Below are 21,661 nucleotides of genomic sequence, written 5' to 3' on the forward strand. Positions count from 1 at the left end.
CAAAGTGACCTTGTGTAAGGGTGAAATGAGAAGAAAGGTGGAATGTCTCCAGGGGATGGAGTCGGTCATCATGTTTGAATCCAAATGGCATGGTGGTAAGCAGAGGCTATCACCACCTGAAACGATCCAATTACTAGTGAGGAAGCATCCACATCAAAGAACCACCATTACAATTAGGACTGAAGAGCTCTTTTTTTATATTCTTCACAGAGAGGCTAAGGATTGAAAAGGCACAAAATGGACACAGGAGACTATACCTCCAATATACTGTGAGGTTCCATCCTAGACAAATGTTCTATTATCTGTATTGCTCTCCAGCAGACCCAAAGTGAGGAATGGGAGGACTGTAGAATGCTTTTATGCTTTGGAAACTCATGTGTAGCTTGCAATGCCAATACAGCGTTTGCAATTTGCCTGAAAACTGACTACCCTTTCACTCCCAGAAGTGATAGCTCTAGGTCATGGCAGATAGGTGTGGGGGAAATTGGTATGTCATTGCTTGTGTAATAGGATGATCATATGGATGGGGTACTGAATTAACGGACCTGGATTCAATTCCCAGCTTTCCTTCATCCTTCTGGTTAAGTCATTCCATCTCTGTGCGCCCCCGCATCCCATCTGGGACATGGGAATTTGCCCTGCCTCAGTAATGTTTCATCAGATGCTAAAATGATGGGACTACCTATGCAGGCAGGCAAATTTCCTCTCAGTGTATGGGGCAGCTCTACACCAGAAGGAACGTGCAGTTCTAGGTTCAAAATTTGCTGTATTTATGCATCACACCAAAAGTGTTACTTAAAAATTCCACTACCCCCATTATGTTGTGGGTTTTGTGTTATGCAGAACTATAATCTAGAACAAATGATCTGGTGGCACTTCATAGACTAACAAAATATGTAGATGGCATCATGAGCTTTTGTGGGCGCAGCCCACTTCTTCAGATGACCCTAATGTTGAGAGCTCCTCCTTGATTTTTTTCCGTTTGTTGTACAGAATGCTGATAAGGTGATTCCTTAGGTTTTTTTTGAGAGAGCGTGGCATAATCTCCGTCTGTAGTCCATGGGATATGTAGACTGTAGTGGGTTTTTCACCCTTAGGTATGATGTTCGTCTGTTTGCACTTGGAAAGGAAGAGGATGTCAGTCTGGATCTGTGCGAGTTTCTTTGTGTAGTTGATGGATTTCCACTCCATTCAGCTGAATGCAATGCCTTGCATATGAAGAAGTGGGCTGTGCCCACGAAAGCTCAAACCACCATCCACATGTTTTGTTAGTCTTTAAAGTGCTACCAGACTATTTGTTGTTTTTTAAGTTTATCCTGTACAGACTAACTCTGCTACCCCCTGAAGCTTATAACCTAGAAGACATTCAATTGAAGCTCCTACATAGGTTAAAAAAAAGACAGACAGTCTCCTTTTCAGCCTCACATGATGGAGAATCACTAGTATCAACAAAAATGTATTTACAATATTGTGATCATGTTTTTGCCAGACATGTGCCAAAGGTCTGTAGGAACCAACATAAACAAGAATCAAATCATAAGTATCATCATATCCCCATATCCCCTACTGTCTTCAATAGGAATTGCAGGGTTTTAACCCCTATCATGAGCAGGGCTTTAGGTTTCAATATCCCATTCAAATTTAAGTCAGTGGCAAATCCCTTACTGATTCGAGTAGGTGTAGGGCTGTCAACTGGAAAGGCAGCACTGCCATGCAAGTGAGAGAAATCTGGAGGAGGGAGGTTGGAAACCATTAAATTTTTAGGCTAAAGACATTAAACAGATAAAGCAAGAATCCCCCAGGGCAAAAGATCAGACAATTTAGAAATAAAACTGCAACAAACATAAGCCTCACTCACGGATCAGATCTGCCTTTCTTCTCATCCACCACAGCCAGGTCTTTGCACTGGAAAACACAAATCTGGAATTCTCGGTTTTTCTCATCATAATCCAGAGCAAACTGAACAGTGCCTTGTGCATCCACGCTCCCAAAATCACCACTGTACACACTGAGCACGCTACCACTCACCTGTCCGGGCAGAAAAGAGAGGTTAGTGCTAATAAGGCAGGCAGCCTCCTTATGCTGGGAAAAAACAACAACCAGCACTACATTCACAGCAAAACACTGTAAAAACTCTGTACTTGATTTTAGCTATATTAATCTGTGCCTCAGCTTTGCAGCTGTAAAACAAGGATAACAGTGCTTTCTTTTCTCCACCACTGTCAGTTTTATCTATATAGGTTGTAAATAGCTTGGAGCAGAGATTTTTTTCTTATTTTGTGTTTACATAAAAACCTAGCACGGTAGGCTCTTGATCTTGGATGGGGCCTCTAGACACAACTATAAGCATACATAAATTATAAAAAGAAAAACACAATCATTACAGTCATCCTCCTGCTCCTTACGGCAACACTAGAATATTTGGTTGGGGCAGGGAGATTACTAGGGGATTTTGCCCTCCTCCTTGCCTGCCAACAGACCACCCTGGGAGGAGCCGAGATGGCAAGCCCCAGACCTGTCAGCCGCTCTCTGAGTGGCATGGGTGCCTGCAGTGGTCACTCTGCAGTATAGCTGTCCCCTGTGCTTGCTGCCCCAGCGGTCACTCTGAGTATCACATCGCTCCTCTCTCTGCTCCCTCCCTTTCCATGTTCAGGAAAACAGTCCCATTATCACCACTTTCCATTTTCCAGGAACAACCAAACCCTTATGTTATTGTAAGTTCTCAGGGGAAGCTGCATACCAAATTTGGTGGCACTAGCTCTTACCCTTTAGGAGGAGTTCTTGAACAAACGGACCCAGACAGACAGACACATTTCTAAAACATGATAGACCAGATAATGCCCCAAAATAAGCAGAGACTCCAGATGCCACAGCATAAGAGCTAAATGCAGTGTCCTACAATAACCACCAATGGGCAGAGTTGAGCCTGGGATCTCTGTGTAGGAGTCTCTACTGCTAGAGCTATAAAGCCAGCTGGCTCTCAGCTTAGGCTGTAGAGCTCCCTTGTTCCTATCTTTGGCTGTAAGTTTAAGTGCCACTACATGGGACAGTGAACCACTAGGTGTGCGGGTTACACTACCACAAACCTCTTTTTAGCACGATGGGCCCATTAAATACCTACCGAAGAGACCGATGCCATGTCAGAGGAGTGGCTGCCACTACTAGGCGACTTTTTGTGCCTGTTAAACTGGAAGCTGATTTCTGAAGCCGTGTCTGATTCAGTCTGTGAAGAAATGAACAGGCACCTTTAAACACTGCGGTATAAGCACTCTGCACAAAACCCCAGAGCTCAGCAGACTCCCATGAGAGATCGGTTACAAGAAGATTTAAAAGGAATGTTGCGTGGGGAAGTCTCCTCAGGGATATTTCCTCTGACTGACTGAAATAACATCATTGCTGGACGACCAATGGAGCTGCACGTAATCTCCCTCTCTGGAGAAATCACCAGGATGATCTTGGGAGAACGACAAAGGAGAAGTCCTGGGTATCCTTCAGGACTATTTCTGTTAAAAAGGATCTTTGATTCAACCTCCCAAACCGAAGGCACGGTCTCAGGGCCGGCCTTAGAGAAAAGGGCTCTGAGCAAACTTATATTTTGGCACCTCAGGGTCCTGGCACCTCTGTGTCTTCCCCTCTCTCCACAGTCCTCGCTGCCTCCCTAGGGCCCCTCACCTGGCACTCACTGCCTCCCCCACCCTACTGCCCCTTCTACGGCCTCTCAGCCCGGGCCTGCCCTGCTCTTTGCTTCTTGACCACAGCGCCCCACTGACCACAGCACCTAGGCCAGGTGTTCCCTCTCCCCATCCCCATAAGGCCAGTCCTGGGAGTGCTGCGAGTGGCCCCACACAGTATCATCGCCAGAGTTTGTGGCTCAACCAATGTTTAAAAAAACCAAGCATTTGCAGCAACATATTTTACGGAGATGAAGGTTCTCCATGGATGTTATTCATGTTCAAGTTGGTGCATTTTGGGCTACCCCCTACCTCAGATTGCAGGACCGGGGTGGATCTGCTCAGCTCCTTGGCTCGTTCGGGCTCAAGAAGTTGATGGGTTATAATGGGAGGCTTATTGTATGCTGTAGGCACAAAGTGGAAAAAAGGCAACAAATTATCCTACAGACTAGGCAGGAAAACAATGACCCAGACCCACTTTCCGTTAACCACAGTAGGTACATAGGGCTTGGGATGACCTAGGGAAATTATCTTGGAAGTCAACAGAGTTCTATCCACTCACTCCATACCTGAATTTAGCCCTGTAAGTTTAACTGTAACCCTGAAATACTTTTTATCAAATTTTTCGATGCTATTTTCAATGAGTTTTCACGGTATTTGTCAGAGTGTGTAAACTCCCTCTAGTGGCTAGTTTAATCTAAATATTAGCTAAAAGAATTGTGCATTACTCTTCAGTTATGAACAACAAATGTATCTCATTATTAATGTAGGATTAATTTAGGATAAAATGTGAACACAAAAAATTACTGATATTTACCATCAGCATATTGCATGCAGTATTCACTGTTTGCAAAAAATCACTATGTATCTGTGCCTACAGTTTCAGAGTTGCATACACTCTTCTCCTAGTACTTCTGAGGAAGACAGAGATGATTATTTTGAATCCAACTTTCTCTTTGTAGTTAGGTAGGTACATACCCTGCTGAAGTTCATGAGGAGAAACCTATAGATTTCAGTGGGCTTTGTATCAGATCATAAGTTATCAAATGGATTAGTAATATCCAATTTGATCTTCAGGCTGCATGAGATATGGAGGGAAAAGTCACCTTACTCCTTAATTATTGTTAAGAGTGATACTGGTCACTAACATCTAAAGATACGTTCTGCTCCCAGTCACACCAGTGTATATCAGGGCAGCTCTACTGACTTTACTCAGTTCCTCCTGCTTTACATTGGTATAACTAGCAGCCGAATTTGGTCCTAAGATTTTGGTCAGTCTTTAAATACACGGTTTGCACAGACTCTTAACAACATGCTTTTAAAATTCTGCTACTGCATTGGCACTAACTGGTTTTTCAGAATATATGGCAACATCTCAAGGGAAAGATTAAACAAAGGGTGAAGGGAGTCTTTTGTATTAAAAAAAAGGCGAGTTTTAAAAATGTCCAAGTTAAAAAGAAGATTAGACATTTAAACGCCAAGTTAAATAAAATCTATTTGATCCTTGTTTAACTAACCCCTTTCTAAAACAATGGACTTGATTTTAGATTATCCACAATACATCCTACAATAATCAAAGTGCCCAAGCACACTCTCAGTAGTATAGAAACCTACAAGTCATTTTCACCTCTAAACTGCAGTAAACACAATACATTGTTGATTACAACCCGCCCTCCAGGTTTATTATTTTGCCAACAAATTACATCAAAACAATGCTACATAGTTGATTTTGTTACCTTCAGGGCTTATGGCTCTGAACAAAAACTTCATAGCAACTTTAAAACAGAGGCTGAAATCCTGGTCCTTGTGCAAGTCCCAAACAAACTGAGCTGTGCAGCATATAGAGGCCTGGAGCAGCTAGTCTGGAGTCATTACTGCAGCATCGCTTCCTCCAGTCTTTCCCAACACAGGGACTGCAGCCAGCAGATACGGACTCTGCCAAAGTCCCACCCCCGATGTGCCACTGAGTGGGCTGCCATGGAGCCTGGCACAGACAGCTCAGTTATGGCCTTTTCACCATCCTACTGACACCCCTAAGGTTTCACCTACAACATAATGACAAGCCAAAGATAAACATCAACTTGGCAAGAGATTTACCAAGATTTGAATCTAACCCTAGGCAATATCAGCTGTATAATTTGATAAAGAAACATACTTTGTTTAGTCCATGTACATGAACGCAATGGCTGCAGGATCAGGGTTGTGAAGTATGAGCTTAAGCGAATGTAAAACAAAGAGGACAGAAGACATTACTCACTCTCGTTGGTTGTGTAAATATTCACCATGCTCTTGGCTAGGTTAACGTTATTCGCTCGTGCCAGAGCCATGGCAACAGGGGACTGATGCCGGTCTTCCTCTGAAATAAATTTTAAAAAATCAATTAATTATGGACATTAAATAATCAGTACACTAATTGGATTAAATAAAGGAGGTGATTCAAAGGCACACATGCAGTTTAGGCACCTAATTAATGACTCAATCGGAGACAGACACTTGTGCCTTTGAAAAATCTCCCCCCAATTACAAACCAAACACTTAAAGAGTTAATCTAGTCACCAAAATAGACCATCCCAGGCGCAAAGCTTCCCACACAAAACACCACCTGGCAGGCTCATTCCTGTGAAAACAGCATGTAGACAAAGACATTTAAATATATCTTTGAAAAGTGGCCTGATATCTACCTACAAGGTAGGCTTCCATTGAAGGAAAACACACTTCAGTATTTCGACCAAGATGTTAGAAGAGAGGGAATAAACCCTGTTGTGGCAGCAGTACTTGAAAATAAGGATATGTGAAGTGTGAAGAAAGTGGCATTAACTAAGTCTCAACCTGATACTGTCCTAGGCTATGGTAAGAGTAGAAGGCAGCTATGGAGACTGTATACAAAACTCAGAGCCTTCCACTTCTGTCACTGGCTGGAGGAACACAGCCCGCATTTTAAGAAAAATAGCTACAGTACTGCAAGTGCTAGTTTTTACCTAAAAATACAAGCTAGAATGGTACATTTTGTCCCCCACCTATCGTATCACTCAGGCACGTAAACAAAATCACACTTCAGGCAGCTAGGCATATCAAAGCAACATTACTACAAGGAGGAGTAGTGTATAAAAATCCAGAGAGATGAAGAATGGCAGTGCAATTAATTGTGGTTGCAGTTTTGAGCACAAAATTTATTAATGGACAAAATCTTGGAGGCCTGGAAATGCCCACAAGTCACTGACATTTAAACACTGCTTGGGAGCCTCAATCCATTTACTGATGGAGAGGTCTCTATACCACCAAAGCAAAAAAATCTAAATAACTGCCACGCTAAATTAGGCCTCCTGATGGTGTCTGATATTTCTAGCAACACGTCAGTGAGAAGAACAAACGTATTTTCTGTAATTATCCCTGGTACCGACTTAACACAAAATCTCTGGGAAAAAGCTCTCCAATGGCAGCCTCCAAAGAGAGAACAGAGTGAGTTGACAGCCTGAACTGTCCCCATCCACAGATTAGGTGCCTCCAGGTCAGAGATAAGGAAAGAGACTAGATGCAGGGAAGGAGGGAACCCTACTTATTAGGACTTTATAGGGAATGCAGTTGGAGTTCTCAATACCTGAGAATACAGCTGAGTCAGTTCCTTGAATTGCTTCTCTCTCCATGGCTGGTTCCTTGGGCATCACATTATTTGCAGGCTCACCTGTCTTAGTCTCAGGCACCTCTCCATTAGTTTCCATTTTGTCTTGAATGCCCAAATCAGACATTTCATCCCTACCCCTATCTGAAGGTACAGGTTCTATCAATATCTGAACCCTGCTCGCCAAGGAGTCCACCTTGCGCCTGCTTTCCTCAGGCATGACATACTCATCTGCAGGCGTTTCTGGCTCAAACGTGCTGCTGGGCCCCTCTTGAGTGGGTGATTCTATTTTAATTGAAGGCACTCGCACAGGCAGTTTGGATTTCCTCAGGCAGCGCTGTGCCTTTCTCTCCTCCTCTTGCCTCCCATTACTTTCAGTCAATGAATTATTCCTAGTAAGTATTGTCCCTTTGCTCTTGCTGTATGTAGATCTGGGCATAGAAGAAGCTGAGCCCCTCCTTGGTGGGGCGACATAGCATGGTTCATCTTCACTAGAAGAGAAGGTGACTGTTCTTTTGTAGGGAACTCTGCTTTTTATGGAGACAGTGGACTTTTCTTCGCCATTTTGGCTTTGATTAGACTGTGCAGAGAGAGATCGACTCAGTGTGAGCGGTCTTCCATTGGATTCCACCACACCAGGCTTTTCAAAAGACTCCTCTGAAACATTACTTGTTACCACAGTATCTGCACCTTTCTCCCAAAAGTTTCTCAGGCTCTTAAAGTGTTCATGATCTAGGCCAATTTCCTCCTCTTTACTGCTCATGGAAGAGATGGTGTAGTTGGCTCCTTGCTTCAGAGCCGGATTGTTGTCTTCCTCTCCAGACAATAATTTTGAGCTTTTAAGGGACTCTCTTTTCATATAACTGTCCTCAGTTTGCTCCGTGAGAGTCTCTGACCTGAACAGACCTTTGCTTGCTTTCCTCTTGACTGGTATCTTGCTGGTAGTATTAATGTCTTTGAGGGGTGCTTTCTGCGTCGTTGGAGTCCCACTGGCCACATCAGGAGCCTCCACCCTAGAAGAACAATTGGACTGTACCATATCTTCTTCTGAGAGCTTGGCAGGAGATGGAGGTACTTCATGACCTACGAAAACAAACATACATTCACAGCCAAATGCTTGCACAGCAACATTTCACCAGAAGGTTTGTGCAACAGCTGGTCAAAAAGAAAGGGAAAACATTTTGGAGAAGCCACCAGCATTCCCCCTCCTTTCCCCCCCTTCTAATTGTGAAGTTTCAACCAAAAAATAAAAACACAATTTCCCCTGTTTGTTCCTTTGAGGCAAGGTAAGTGGTCTCTCATTATTCATATGCACTATTCGCGATGCACTCAGTGTGCTCAGTGCTGTACAAGAGACAGAAAGCAGGTCCTTGTCCTGAGTTTACAAACCAAAACAGACAACATTTGATACACTAGGGGAACCAAAAGAAGGTTTAATCAGAGGGTTTCTCTCCCTGCCTCCCGTCTTTGATAGAATGTGCTAGAGGGTTAATATTTGTGCATTTCAGGGAACTCATTCCTATGTGCTGAGGTAAGAACTGCCCTTAGTCACAACAAGCAATGCTTTGAACCTAGACACCACCTTCCATACTGCACAATACAAGTCATATTGCTGAACAAACAACAGCCTTACCTTTTCCAGACAGCTGCCAGTTGTCTGTGGAAGTGAAGTGTGGACTAACTCCAGCGTTGCTCTCTCCTGGGGAGATGTCCTTTACATTGGATCTCTGCAAGCAAATAAACCCTGTCAGCATGTATGAACTGGCAAAATGTCTGAGTCTAGTTCTACAAATCAATTCTCTGTCATGGCAGGAGCATTAGAGTCCACCCAAAAATAGGGTGGGAGGAGCCAAGGCCCCCCATCCCTCCTCTAATGCTGAAGTCCCCACCCCAGTCAAGCTGGATTGAGGCTGGGAGCCAGAGACCCAGGCAGGAGAGTCTGGAGCTCTCCACATATGGCTGTCATCTGGACTCAGCTCTAGCTGAGGGACTACAGCCCTGCCATGGTAAGAGCTCAGCTAGAGGGCGCCATGCTATAGATCCCCCATCTGCCTGAATTGGGAACGAGAGCAGCCCTCAGCTCGTGTCCCCTGCCCTAGCAGGTGGAGAGTCCACAGCATAGCTCCCCACAGCTGTCCACGTTGATGTTCCCATGGCCAGTCTGTGCCCCTCCCCCCCAAAGCCACAGCTAGGTCCAGATAAGAGCCACGTATGGGCAGCTGCGAGGAGCCATGGACTCTGGATGGTGAAGGAGAAGAGCTCGCATGGCACAGCCTCAGGCCAGGGACTACTCCCAACTTCTACAACCCAGGCTGGCTGGTGGAGGGTCCCTGGAGCCCACAACTGCCCAGGTTCCGCTGTCAGTCTGGCCAGGAGGAGTGGAAGCAGGACCCCGCTGAAAAGTGGGAAGGTGAGGATCCCTCCTCCCATTTCCACTTATCTGGCACCAGTGCACTGCAATACTGCCTGTTCTTTGCTGATTGCATACGATAGTTAAGTCTCCAGAGGCTTTAATACTTTAGTCTAGTCTAAGTTATTGGGCTCAATCCAGAGAAAACTGGGTGGGGTTAGTAGTTTGTCAGACTAGGTGATTGGTCCTTTCTGACCTGAAACTCTATAAAAACTGGAAAGACATTGTCTTGTATCTCAGTATAGGCCCCAAGCAGCCCTCCCAGCCTCTTGATCTGCCAACAGACACAGGCTACATATAGATCCCAAGGATCATCAAGCAACACATAGATGCTATGTGTGGATACTACCTCATTTGAGGAGGGTGTCAGTATGATGAGTCTTGGTTTTGGTTTTGGCCAGGTTTTATGTTCCTCTGAAGAATCCACAGCAGTTGCACTGGATCTGCGAAAGATGAGAGCTGCCTTAGCAAAGACGGATGACAACACCAAATTTGAAAGTACATTGGATGGTTGGGTGGGCAATAATTTTTGATGAGGGGAGCCACTCCAAGAATTTGCTAAGTGGTAAAGAGATATACTGTTCTATGATATTAATGGAGGAAGTGTGGGGTCTTTGATGGCAGTTGGGTGCAGAAGGGAGATTTGAGTCAAAGACAGGGAGGGATGTGGGGTCTGGAAGTGGGTTGTGACCGAGGGCAGGGGATTGGGGTGCATGATCCTGGAGGGGGAATGGGTGCAGAAGAGGATTCTGACCTGGAGGAGTGGCGTACGAGGGTGTGGAGGGTATCAGGCCAAAGCTCCTCCTTATTCAGTCCAAAAGCTTAACAGGTTTAATGGGGGATCAGATAATTATACAGACAACAGTGGACAGGAGACAAATACATATATGGAGTGCAAATGCTTGGGCAGAAGTCAATTGCTACCTACGGGCAGGCTATGCGATTGGCCAGAACTGTCCAAGAAAGGGGCAGGCAATGTCAAAGACAAGATAATGAACCACTGGTCAGATCTAGTACAGTAATTCCAATGTTCAGGTCAGACTCCCATAGGGCTTTTGCCCAAGTGAGAGGAAAAGTAAAATCCTGAGGATTTCAGGATTTGGCCCAAATGAAATTTAAGGAATTTCTATGCTGGCAAAGGAGTAGAACATTGTTATGCAAGGAAACTCTTTACTAAATAATCCCACGATCAACTGCTCTGAGCATGGATGCATCATTGTGCCTCGTCTAATAATTCACTACCTTCCTGTTGCTAAAAATTATTTATTATTTTGCTGACCAAATGTAGATGAGATGGAACAACAGAAATGCACCTATTTTAACTGTTTATCTAGAACTTATAAATGTTGAAGGAAGTCACCGTGTTGCTTGTACTTTGATTAGTTATTCTTTGCACAATCAAGCTACAATGCAGCATTCTGAATCTGCAAAAAGGGTGGCAAGGAACAGCTAAGAAATTAACAGAGTCCCCACAGCAGCTTCTTTTGTTAATGGCGCTCAGCAGCAAAAATTAAACATATATAAGCCCATGTTTTATCTGGAAAGTTAACCATAATATTCAGAGATTGGCCTCTGCCGCCTTTTTATTAGCGCCTTATCAAATCATGCAGGAAAAGTCTTAATAAAAAACACATTACCAGACATTTATTACAGGAGGGTAAATAAGATACCCCTTAGGAACTACAGGCTCATTTAAAGAACCAAGATTTTGCTTGTTAGTTTTAATTTTCACAAACAATAACGGAGACAGCCAAAGAGACTATGCAGCAAACATGCAGCATGGAAACGGTTTCTCTTCATCAGTTACCTCTCAGCTCCTGAGTCTGGAGTGAGTTCAGGGAAGAGAGGACTGGACGCATCTGATGACAGTGAAGCAGCTCTACCTTCCAGGCTCTGCCGGATGTGCTCATTAGGCTCATCTATTATACAACACAGAGGATTGGGAAATGACATTTAATTAAAAACCACGACGGCCGCTACGTTTTAATGTGGTGTAAGCAAACACTTGTTCAATGATTCATACCAGAGCTAAACCGTGAAATTAACGGGGGGTAATGGATAGAGAGGCAGACTGGCCTGCTCTCTACTCTCAGAGTCTCAATTAAAAGATCTGTCCATTTCAATGGAGGTGGATAGGGTGCAAAAGACACATACAACTTTCAAAAGCAAGTCCCAGTCCACTGTGATTTGTGAGCATCAACAGATTTGGCTAATGACTCTACTCAGCATAGAAGCTGTCAAACCAGTTACAGGTAATAAACCTTCACAGGACACCGCAGCGGTGGTCAAAGTTAATCCATTTCAGGATTTGAATTCAGCTATTTCCTGTTTTGACTCAAAGTCATCTGATCTTGGCAAACAGATGAGGAGGCCAATAGAGTTAATAAGAGGAGAGCCCTATTGTTTGTACTGGAACAAGGCTAAGCTGTGTCTTCTGAGTTTTATTGAACCAACTGACAGGGAAAAAAAACAAATAGATAACAAAAAAAATATATGCCAGCGTACAAAAGCTGCCTTAAACTCAATTGTCAAACAGATTTACTGTACAACACAAAGGGTTAAACTCTCAAACAGGGAGGAAAAAGTCAATGTGTTCTGAGCAATAAAAGCTACACAAGATCTCAATACGTTTATTCTTGATCCAGCAATATCTATTGCACCCAGACTACATACCTATTATTAAACCTGCCAGCAATCCTTAGATTGTATGGAACAGACCACACAAGGGCTCCTATTCAAAGGCCTGAAATATCACAATATCACATTATATAACACATATGTGCATGCGTGTGTGTGCATGTGCGGCACACTGTATAACATGGAATTCAGCCATTGGTTTGGAAAAACTGAGAGTCAAAACAGCAGAGAAACTCTTCATGGGCACATCATGGTTCGGCCTCTTCCTACAGCCACGGTGATTCTTGCACCTTCCTTGGAAGCACATAGTACTGACCACTGACAGACCAACCACTGTACCAGGTGTCTGACTATCCGAGTCAAAATGGCAAAACCTATGTTCCTAAAACCTGAAAATTCAAGTCTGTGCATCATCATGTATCCAAGATTCTGCAGGCCAAAAATATGTCCTTACCTGCATCTATGTCTGGGTTGCAGACATGTACATGGAGGCAGAATATGGTCCCCACAACTGGAATTGGAATTCTATTGGTGATGCACAAGACAGAAATTTTCCTAAACACATTCTTACAGGAGAAACGTGAGCAGATAGAACCCACATTAAGGGTGCGTCTACACAGCACGCTTAGCTTGAAATAAGCTACGCAATTTGAGCTACTCAAATTGCATAGCTTATTTTGAGTTATTTAGAAATAGCTTATTTTGTAATTTGGTGCTGTTTACGCAGCGCCAAATTTTGAAAAAGTGCTACTCTGAAACGTCCCTTAATACTTGCGGAACAAGGTTCACAAGGACATCAGAACAGCAAGCCCATTAGATTTCGAAATAATGGGCTTGTTCAAAAGATGCAGAATAGCTATTTGGGATAGTGGAAGTTGGCCCAGGCTTTAGCTCCAGCCTCACCCACCTTGTCTCTCCATTTTTCCATATTTTTTTTTCCTGAGAACTGCAAAAGGGGTAGCATTTCAATGTACAAAGGAAAGCCACAGAATTGTAATGTGGTAAAAAGTCTCCATTTGGCTGGGCACATGCCAAGACAAGCATGGCAAATGACAAGCACTGTGTGTCAAACCAAATGGGTGGACACAAGCAAGAGCTTCCTCCTTCACCCGAACATTCTCTTGCACCCAAGATAGTGAGATGCAAACCAGGTCACTCTTCTAGAACCAGAAGGAGAAGGAGCAAACAAAAACCTTTCACATTTATACTTGGTCTATGCAAGACATGAGAGGCCTTGACAACTAACACTTGCATTCACCTTGCAACTCACTAAGAAACCCATTGCAACATATTTGCACTGTTGCCAACTGAGCACCGTGAGGTCTTCATGTAGTCTCATTCAGATTCCCGACCAGCAAGATTTCCCTATCAAATCAACTATCACAAATCATTGTCTTAATTACAAACAGGTTGTCAGGGTATTATAATCCACAAAAGCCAGGAAAATGGCCTTGGTTACTTTAAGAACGGATACTGTGAGAGTCAAGTTCCACCCTGAATTAGCAGTTGTTCAACGAGTTCAGCTTGCTTAGCTCTATATTTAAAAGAAAAATACATGGGTACGGCTTAATCATATGGCACTAACAGGTCAATTGTTTCCTCGGCTATCCATTCCTTACTGCATTAAAACACAGACCTGCATTTGATACAAGATGAAACACTAGAAATGTACTATAGGGAATCATCCCACATTGGCAGGAAAAAGTAGGTGCTTTCTTTTTTGACACGCCTCATGCAGTGACTGTTCCGGGATAAAGTTATCACTAAATTCATGAAATTACCCAGTTTGAGAAAAAGCTAAGAAAGCTGACTGTAGGCAAACACGCTCCTCCCAGGATTTAAAAAGGAGCCATTATTTGCTGGACCTGAGAAGTTCACTCAATGCCACACTATAATCATTCTATATAAAGTCCATCTCTTAGGGAATGTCTACACTAGCTTGTTAATTCGAGCTAGGTAAATCAGGCAACTGGAGTTGCAAATGAAGCCCAGGATTTAAATATCCCGGGCTTTATTTGCATGTTCCCATCTGACCGCCATTTTAAAATCCCCCTTAGTTTGAACGAACTGCCTGTGGCTACACGCGGCAGTTTAAAGTTAATCCAAACTAAATCCTTAGTTCGGATTAACTGTTACTCCTCGTGGAATGAGGTGTAACAGTTAATCCAAACTAAGGATTTACTTCGGATTAATTTTAAACTGCTGCGTGCAGCCGCAGGCAGTTTGTTCGAACTAAGGGGGATTTAAAAATGGCAGCCAGACTGGAGAATGCAAATAAAGCCCGGAATATTTAAATCAGGGCTTCATTTGCAACTCCGGTTGCCTGATTTGCCTACCTAGCTCGAATTAACGAGCTCATGTAGACATACCCTTAGGGTTTTCTACAGCGGCCCATCATCACCGCAACATCGGAGCATCTTCCATAGTGAGCAGTGGAAGTCCCAGTGAACTATCTGGAGTCTCTGGCACTTTTGCTCTGGAGTCCAAACTCTGCTTCTAGTAGAAATGTTTTGTTCTTTTAGGACTTGAAAGTTTCCCCTTCTGCTTCCCTTTGGTAGCAGCTAAGGGTGGAAGAGACTGTCAGGGTACGTCTAGACTACAGGATTTTTTTTTTTTTTAAGTGGCCTTTTTTTAAAAAAACTTCACGTGTGTCTAGACTGCCGCCACACTCTTTCAGAATTAAATCAAAAGAATGCAGCGGTTTTTTTTGACAGCAGTAAACCTCATTTTTAAAAGAGTTTTTTTCAAAAGAGCTCCTTCGAAAAAAAGGCGTTCTTGAATGCAAACAGGGCTTTTTCGAAAGTTGTGTAGCTGTCTAGGCGATCTCTTTCGAAAGAGGCTTGTTGTCTAAACCTACCCTCAGCGTCCAGCAGGGTAGGACTTTGCAAAGGACAGGTTCTCTTAGTTCACTTCCTAAGGCAATAACTCTGAGCCTTAAGTCCGGATTCAGTCTTATACCCATAGAAGCACTGCACTAATCTTGTTAAACGAACACCTACCTCTTCCAGTCAGACTTAAGAACTGACTGCAGGGTAAACAGTTCCGATCTCCGGAGGGAAAGAATAAAGGTTAGCAAGACAGCAAGTGAATTTCCTTATCTCACTGATTTCAGACTTGACATAGGCTCAAGGCACGTTCCATTCTGCTACCTACTTGCATGAATCGGATTTTGCCCTCAGTGACACCAGTAGTTTTCTGGTGCAACATCGTCATCAATGGAATCATGCCAGGGTTGGTGAGATCACTATTTTACTTTTTACAGTGAAGAGCAAATGGTACTATATTAATATACAGCAATTAGAGGGAGGATTTTTGCATCTGACTACTACTAGAAGTAGCCTTTAGTGGAAGCAATGGTTTGAGTACCTGACCTTGGCCCCTAACCAAAACTATAGCATGGCAGTGGAAAGGTTAATAGGAGGAATTCTATTTGAAAATAAGAGTCATATACTGGTCCAATGATTTGAAAATCAGCCTCAGAATAGAAAGAGAAACAAGTAGGAAGGGGAAGAAAGAAAATGGGAGAATGAAGAGAGGGCAAAGTCTAACCACAATAATAAACAATATAAAAGTTTAGCAGCATTTGCCACATCCTGTTTAAACAAATATTCATCTCCCACTACTCAAAACACACATGCTAAGACACAACTTATGATGAGTCTGAAATCAGGGAGATAAGGGTGTTCAATTACTGTCTTGCCAACCTTTATTCTTTGCCTCCACGGATCAGAACTATTTAGTTAGCCATCAATTAAGTCTGAGTAGAACAGGTAGGTGTTCAAGTAACAAGATGAGTGCAATGCTTCCATGAGTCTAGGGCTCAGGATCCTCATTTAAAGCTCTGAGCATTACGAAGTGAAATGAGAGACCCTTGATTTGGAAAGGTATAATACTAGGGATGTAAGAGAGTAGTCGATTAGTCGACTACTTGCATTAACCCCTCCCCTTGCTGCCTCTATATCAGAGGTAGCGGGGGGAGGAGGGGAAGAGGAGGACAGAAGGAGCTGGTGTTGGGGGAGCCAGCTTAAAAGTGCAAGCTGGGACTGGACTGGCTGCTTTCCCCTATCGAGTACTTGATAAGTATTCTATTAGCTGATTACTAAAATAACCTAATTTTAACATTCCTATAGAATACACATGTAGTCTACAGCATTTCACATTGTAGTCCAAACTCTGCTGGTGGTAGGGTTGCTGGGATAGCACAAGTTGAAAAAGCAATCCCGTTCCAGGCATGAATCAAGAAGGAAATGCAGAAGGAGCCCACTACGGAGAGGAGGTGACTATGAAGTCAGGTGAAGCAACACAAGAGCGTTTTGAAAAACTGGAAGGTGATTCAACCTGAATTATGCACAGGAGCAAAGCACAATTAGGTCACTGCAGAACTTGGCAGCTCTAAGCAAAGTTTGCCATCAGGTCCTGGATCTCCCGGAACCTGCTGGAGCCAATAATTAATCAAGCGTGTCTGAATATCTGTGATTTTCCACTCTAGCAAAATAATTAAGCTGTAGATTGCGCAAGATTGGCACACAGTCCTGCAGCATTTCTGCCGAGTCTTACTTGGCTCATATTCATGTTCGGAACTGGATGTGAATCATCCCCGGTATTATTTTCCACAAGCGTTCAGTAAAAAAATGCCAAATTCAGGCTGGTTATATTTGGACTCAATGCACAGCCCCGCCCAGCTCACGAAAGGCTACACTATTCTCTTCAGTGCCCTTAGCAGTCAAATCAGATTTCTTCTGTTCCATGCACACTCATGAGTTTGCACATGCGTATCAAATGAAGCACAATGCATCTTGGAATTAGTGCATGCTCCCAGACGCACCCTTGCCTTACCACAATAGCCCGGGTGCGAGTCAGGCATTTTCAGCACGGACTCAGCACACCTTGTTGTACCTAGTTCCTTGGTAGGCAACTAGACTTTGCAGAGTTCTCATTTTCCTTAGAACAGGGGTGGGGAATCTTGTTTGGGTTGGGGACCCCTGACCCACAGAAAAAACAGTTGGGGGCTTCACAAAAGTGCCTGGGGTAGTAAATATTGTGGGCCACCCTGGGCTCTGCGGTGGGGCCAAAATGAGGGGTTCAGTTGTGGGAGAGGGCTGCTGGGAAGCAGGCTTGGGGTGTGGAGTCTGGGCAGGGGGGAGGGTGCAGGAGTGGATTGGGGAGGTGGATCTGGGAAGGTGGTAGGGTGCAGAGCAGGCTAGGGGTGGGAAGGCTGGGTAGAAGGTAGGTGCAGGAGCAAAGTGGGGATGGGGGAGTCTGGGCAGAAGGGGGGAGTGCAGGAGCTGCTTTCTCCCCCACCCATGAATTAGATCTGGACCTGGCTTGCCTGACTCTGGCCTGTGAGGCTTGAGGCTTTCCCACTGCTCCAGCCCTGTGGGTGCAACTCCGGGAGCATTGCAGGGCCTCAACTTCTCTGAGGCTGGGGGTGGTGGTGAAGAGCCCTGAGCCTCAGGGGCGCTGGATACAGGCAAGCCAGGGGCCACATCTGACACCCCCCAGGTCTTAGGTTCCCCACTCCTGTCTTAGAGGGCCAAGGATTCCTCCTCCAGCAGAAGTGGCAGTGAGCACAAGGAAGGATGCAGCCATCCACACAGAAGACCTGAGGCAACTTCCTTCCAGCCCCTGGACAGCCGGGCTCTTGCAGGAGCTCTCTGCCATCTGAACCCCACAATCCCCTCTCCAGGGTGGCTCACATCGCATGGGAGGAACCCACGGCCCTGACCTACTGGGCTCATTAGAACCCTGCAGGACTGTAATGGGAAGGAACAAATGGCAGGGAGAAGAGCTGTCACTTCCAGTCTACCCCTCACACATCTGAGTCCTGCTGGGCACCCACGTGCCGTCAGGGTTGATCTCTGCAGCCAGGTAAATCTCACCTGTAAGCCCTAATGCAGAGCCAGTTATATTCGCTAGTATTAAAAACAGTTCACAAAACCCCTGTTGGAATGGAAGTGTCAGGTATATAAAGGCAAGTACCCCAAAGGCACAGCATTTAGGAATCAGACCATACAGCGTCTGGGTCTCACTTTCTCCTGGTCACCCAGCAGACTGCCCAATAATGTGCAGTAATATACTTACTTCCTGGCTTCTCCTTTTTCCTTCTAATTGATGCTCGAAGCAGATCTGGCCCCTCTAAATCCTCCTGAAAACGTTTTGCCTTCACTTCATGAAACCATTCACCGGTCACAAACTTTTTCTTCTTTTCATCCTTGAGAGAGCCTTGTAACCGTCTAAAAAAAACCAAACAAACAAAAAGATGCTCTAAAACTATACTGCATTCACAAATATTTTACTAGTGCTGGGCAGAAGTCAAGTAAGAACCTTGACTCCAGCTGACTAATCTCATAGATTTTCTAAAGCCACACACAGTACTCGTCATACAAAATACCCTGCATGTGTAAGTCAGATATTGAGAAAAAGGATTTTTTTCTTTTAAAGTTAAAAATCCTATGTTAGGCTGGGTTTTACTTACATATTTCCAAAATCTAAACCTGCTTATAAACGATACTTTTCACCTATGTCGAAGGCTTGTTTACAAACCTTAACCACCATCCCCTGCAACCTTCCTATGAAGCAGAAATCTCTTCATCCACCACTGAATTATGATCAAGATAGACCACAGCAGCTGATTAAAAGTTAAGGACAAGAAGTGAAAAATGTGACATCCAATTGAAAACACCGGGCCACTTAATTGGACTGAATATAAATTACTTGAAAGGGAATTCAGGAGAGACAGTGGTTTTAAAAAAAACCCTCTTCTTTTACAAAATGCGCCCTGGGATCACGTGTAAATGCAAGGGGACAGGACCCTGGGCCTTACAACTCAACTACCTCCACCTGGTTCCGTTCTGATCAAGATGGAAGAGCGTCATCCATTGAATCACCAAAACTATTTTCTGCAACAAATACATAATCCTGGACAGTCTCCCAGTCAATTACAGACCCACCCTATTCCTGCTTAAATTGTGGATTAACGGAGATCAGAACCCAAGGGAATACAGCTGCAGGTACATCACATTTAGATGTTCTAACAATGTAGTCTTCTATGTTTCCTGTTGAAAAATTCCTCAGTCAGTATTTTACTCACTGGAACATATTGTAATCCACACTCTCCAATTTTATGGCTGTCTGACCCAGCCAACTGGTGACTATTTAATAGTGCCTGTCCATAACCAGTCAAGGCCAACACTTTTATCCCTCCCATCAGGAAATACATATTTACTGTACTAAAATTACAGGATAACTTATACTACAAAGGCAAGAAGTAAACAGCCCCATTGGATATTTATTATGAACCAGATGTTGCCATCCCTCGTCACAGTGACTAAGCCTTGACTTTTGGAGTTGTCCCAGTCATTTCAACGGGACTACCTTCTGAGTAAGGGGGGCCGAAACCAGCCCCATACAGGTGACAATTGTGGTCATTTTTGAAACACAATCCAAAAGTTTTTTCAAACTATTAAATCTGGTAGTCTCTTTAATACTGGAAAGAGACAGAAAGACACACAGTAAATATACTATATATTTGAGAGTTTGTGTGTCTTCTGTCTGTCCGTCTATCTGTGAGTCTGTCAGTTCAAGAACTCCTTCTCAATGGTAAGAGTTAGGACTACCACACTTGCTATGCAACTTCTTCTTATCATAACAAAGCAAGGTTGGGGTTTGGTTGGGCTAGGAAAATGGGATGTGCCTGGAATGTGATCATTTCTCATAAAACACTAGGGCTAGCAGCACAGTTATATTGCAAAATCACCGTACAACAGTGGCCAGCTGACAATCCACAGCTAAGGGCCCCGTGCTAGTGCTGAATATGGTTGTCCTTCCCCTCCTATGCTGGCCCCCTGCTCCACAACCACAGTCCAGACTACTCCCTCCCCTGTCCTTGACCCCAACACCAGACACCAGGGTTATGGAGAGCCCAGGCAGGCAATGCAGCCTCTATCGGGCCTGGGGAGCAATTGCTGGCTGGTCAGCGCAGCCCCTGCCACCGCAGGTGGCCCCTCGGGAACCCCGTCACCAGCTGGGCACCACAGCCCCTCAGGATCTGCCGCTGGCTGGGCACTGTGGTCCCCAGAGCTGCAGGTGGCTTTAGGGAACTGTCACCAGCTGGCCAGCACAACCCCAGGGAGCCACCCTTTGGCTGGGAGCTGTGGCCCATCACCACAAGTGTCTCCGGGGTGCCACTGCTGGCCAGCCAGTGTGGCCACAAACAGCCCCCTCCATTCCTCCCAACCCCCTGCCCTGACTCCAGCACCCCCCACTCCCTGCCCTGATTCCTGCATTCCCATACCCTGTTCTCAACCCCCATACACCTCCCAACCACCTGCCCTGAGTCCCCCAAACACCCAAACTACTGTCCTGACTCCTGCACCTCCCACCCCCTAACCTGAGTGCACACCCCCTCCCCAAGGCCCAGAGCAATGCTGGGTAAATCCTCTAGTACTTTTATAAATAAAAATACCAGACTAAAAATGTGTTACTTGTGTCTTGCTTTCACTGAAGCCTGCATAACAACCCTCAAAGACTAAAACTCAGTGTGGTTTACAAACAAAGTCAAAGCATGGTGCTCACAATATGAACAATGACAGTTTATGAATGAGATTCAAGATGCTATTAAACAAACCTGAAAGGCTGAAGGTGCCTGCTCGGAGGTCCCAGGGTCATGACCCTGCAGGGGAATGCTGTTAAATTTGCACCAACTCTCTGAACCAGAAGGGATGGGTTATAAAGACTTAAACAAGAGGGAGAACTCTGAGGTCTCTTTCTGTCAGTTGAAGCTTCTCTCTGGGTATGTCTACACTGCAAGCTTCTTTTGGAATAAGCTTTTCCGGAAGATATCTTATTTCGGAATAGACTGTCTACACTACAGAGAAGCCTCAAAATCAGTCCGAGGCAGGCCCCCCTAATGCGGACGCGCAATCTCGACTTTGAGACCCAGGAGGCACTGGGAAAGAATAACTTTAGAATGGCCCTGGGGAGGAGCTATTTCGACACCCTCTTCTGAAAAAGCCTTTTTGGAAAAGGGCTTATTCCTCGTGGAACGAGGTTTACCGCTGTCGGAAAACCCCTCTGTTATTTCGACTTTCTGTCAAAATAATGCAGTTCCAGTGTGGATGCTAGTATTGTTTTTCTGGAATAACGGCCATTATTACGGAATAACGGCGCAGTGTAGACACATCCTCTCTTTATCCAAGGAGAGGTAGAGGGAAGGGGCTGTGGGGGAGGGGCTTCCCTCCCACTTCTGCATAGGATTCCCCCCCCACACCTTCCCGAGTCCCGCATGCCTCCTTACTTAACTGTTAAGGAGGCATTGCTGGCAGC

General features: G+C 44.6%; 1 protein-coding gene across 2 annotated transcripts in view; it reads right to left on the reverse strand.

Moving 5' to 3' along the window:
* LOC102458959 (synaptotagmin-like protein 2) overlaps window positions 1-21,661 on the reverse strand; it is a 71,306-nt gene that overhangs the window by 19,428 nt on the left and 30,217 nt on the right. For both annotated transcript variants that reach the window (XM_075940954.2, XM_075940955.2), the window contains 9 exons: window positions 18,419-18,570; window positions 11,508-11,619; window positions 10,050-10,143; window positions 8,924-9,017; window positions 7,270-8,373; window positions 5,929-6,027; window positions 3,984-4,075; window positions 3,122-3,223; window positions 1,859-2,028 (listed from right to left, as the gene is read on the reverse strand). In XM_075940954.2, the coding sequence (XP_075797069.2) occupies window positions 1,859-2,028; window positions 3,122-3,223; window positions 3,984-4,075; window positions 5,929-6,027; window positions 7,270-8,373; window positions 8,924-9,017; window positions 10,050-10,143; window positions 11,508-11,619; window positions 18,419-18,570 (2,019 nt within the window). The remainder of the gene's footprint in view (window positions 1-1,858; window positions 2,029-3,121; window positions 3,224-3,983; window positions 4,076-5,928; window positions 6,028-7,269; window positions 8,374-8,923; window positions 9,018-10,049; window positions 10,144-11,507; window positions 11,620-18,418; window positions 18,571-21,661) is intronic.

Source organism: Pelodiscus sinensis, chromosome 13 (assembly GCF_052426305.1).
Source record: "Pelodiscus sinensis isolate ZL-2025 chromosome 13, ASM5242630v1, whole genome shotgun sequence".
Classification (NCBI taxonomy): Eukaryota; Metazoa; Chordata; order Testudines; family Trionychidae; genus Pelodiscus; species Pelodiscus sinensis.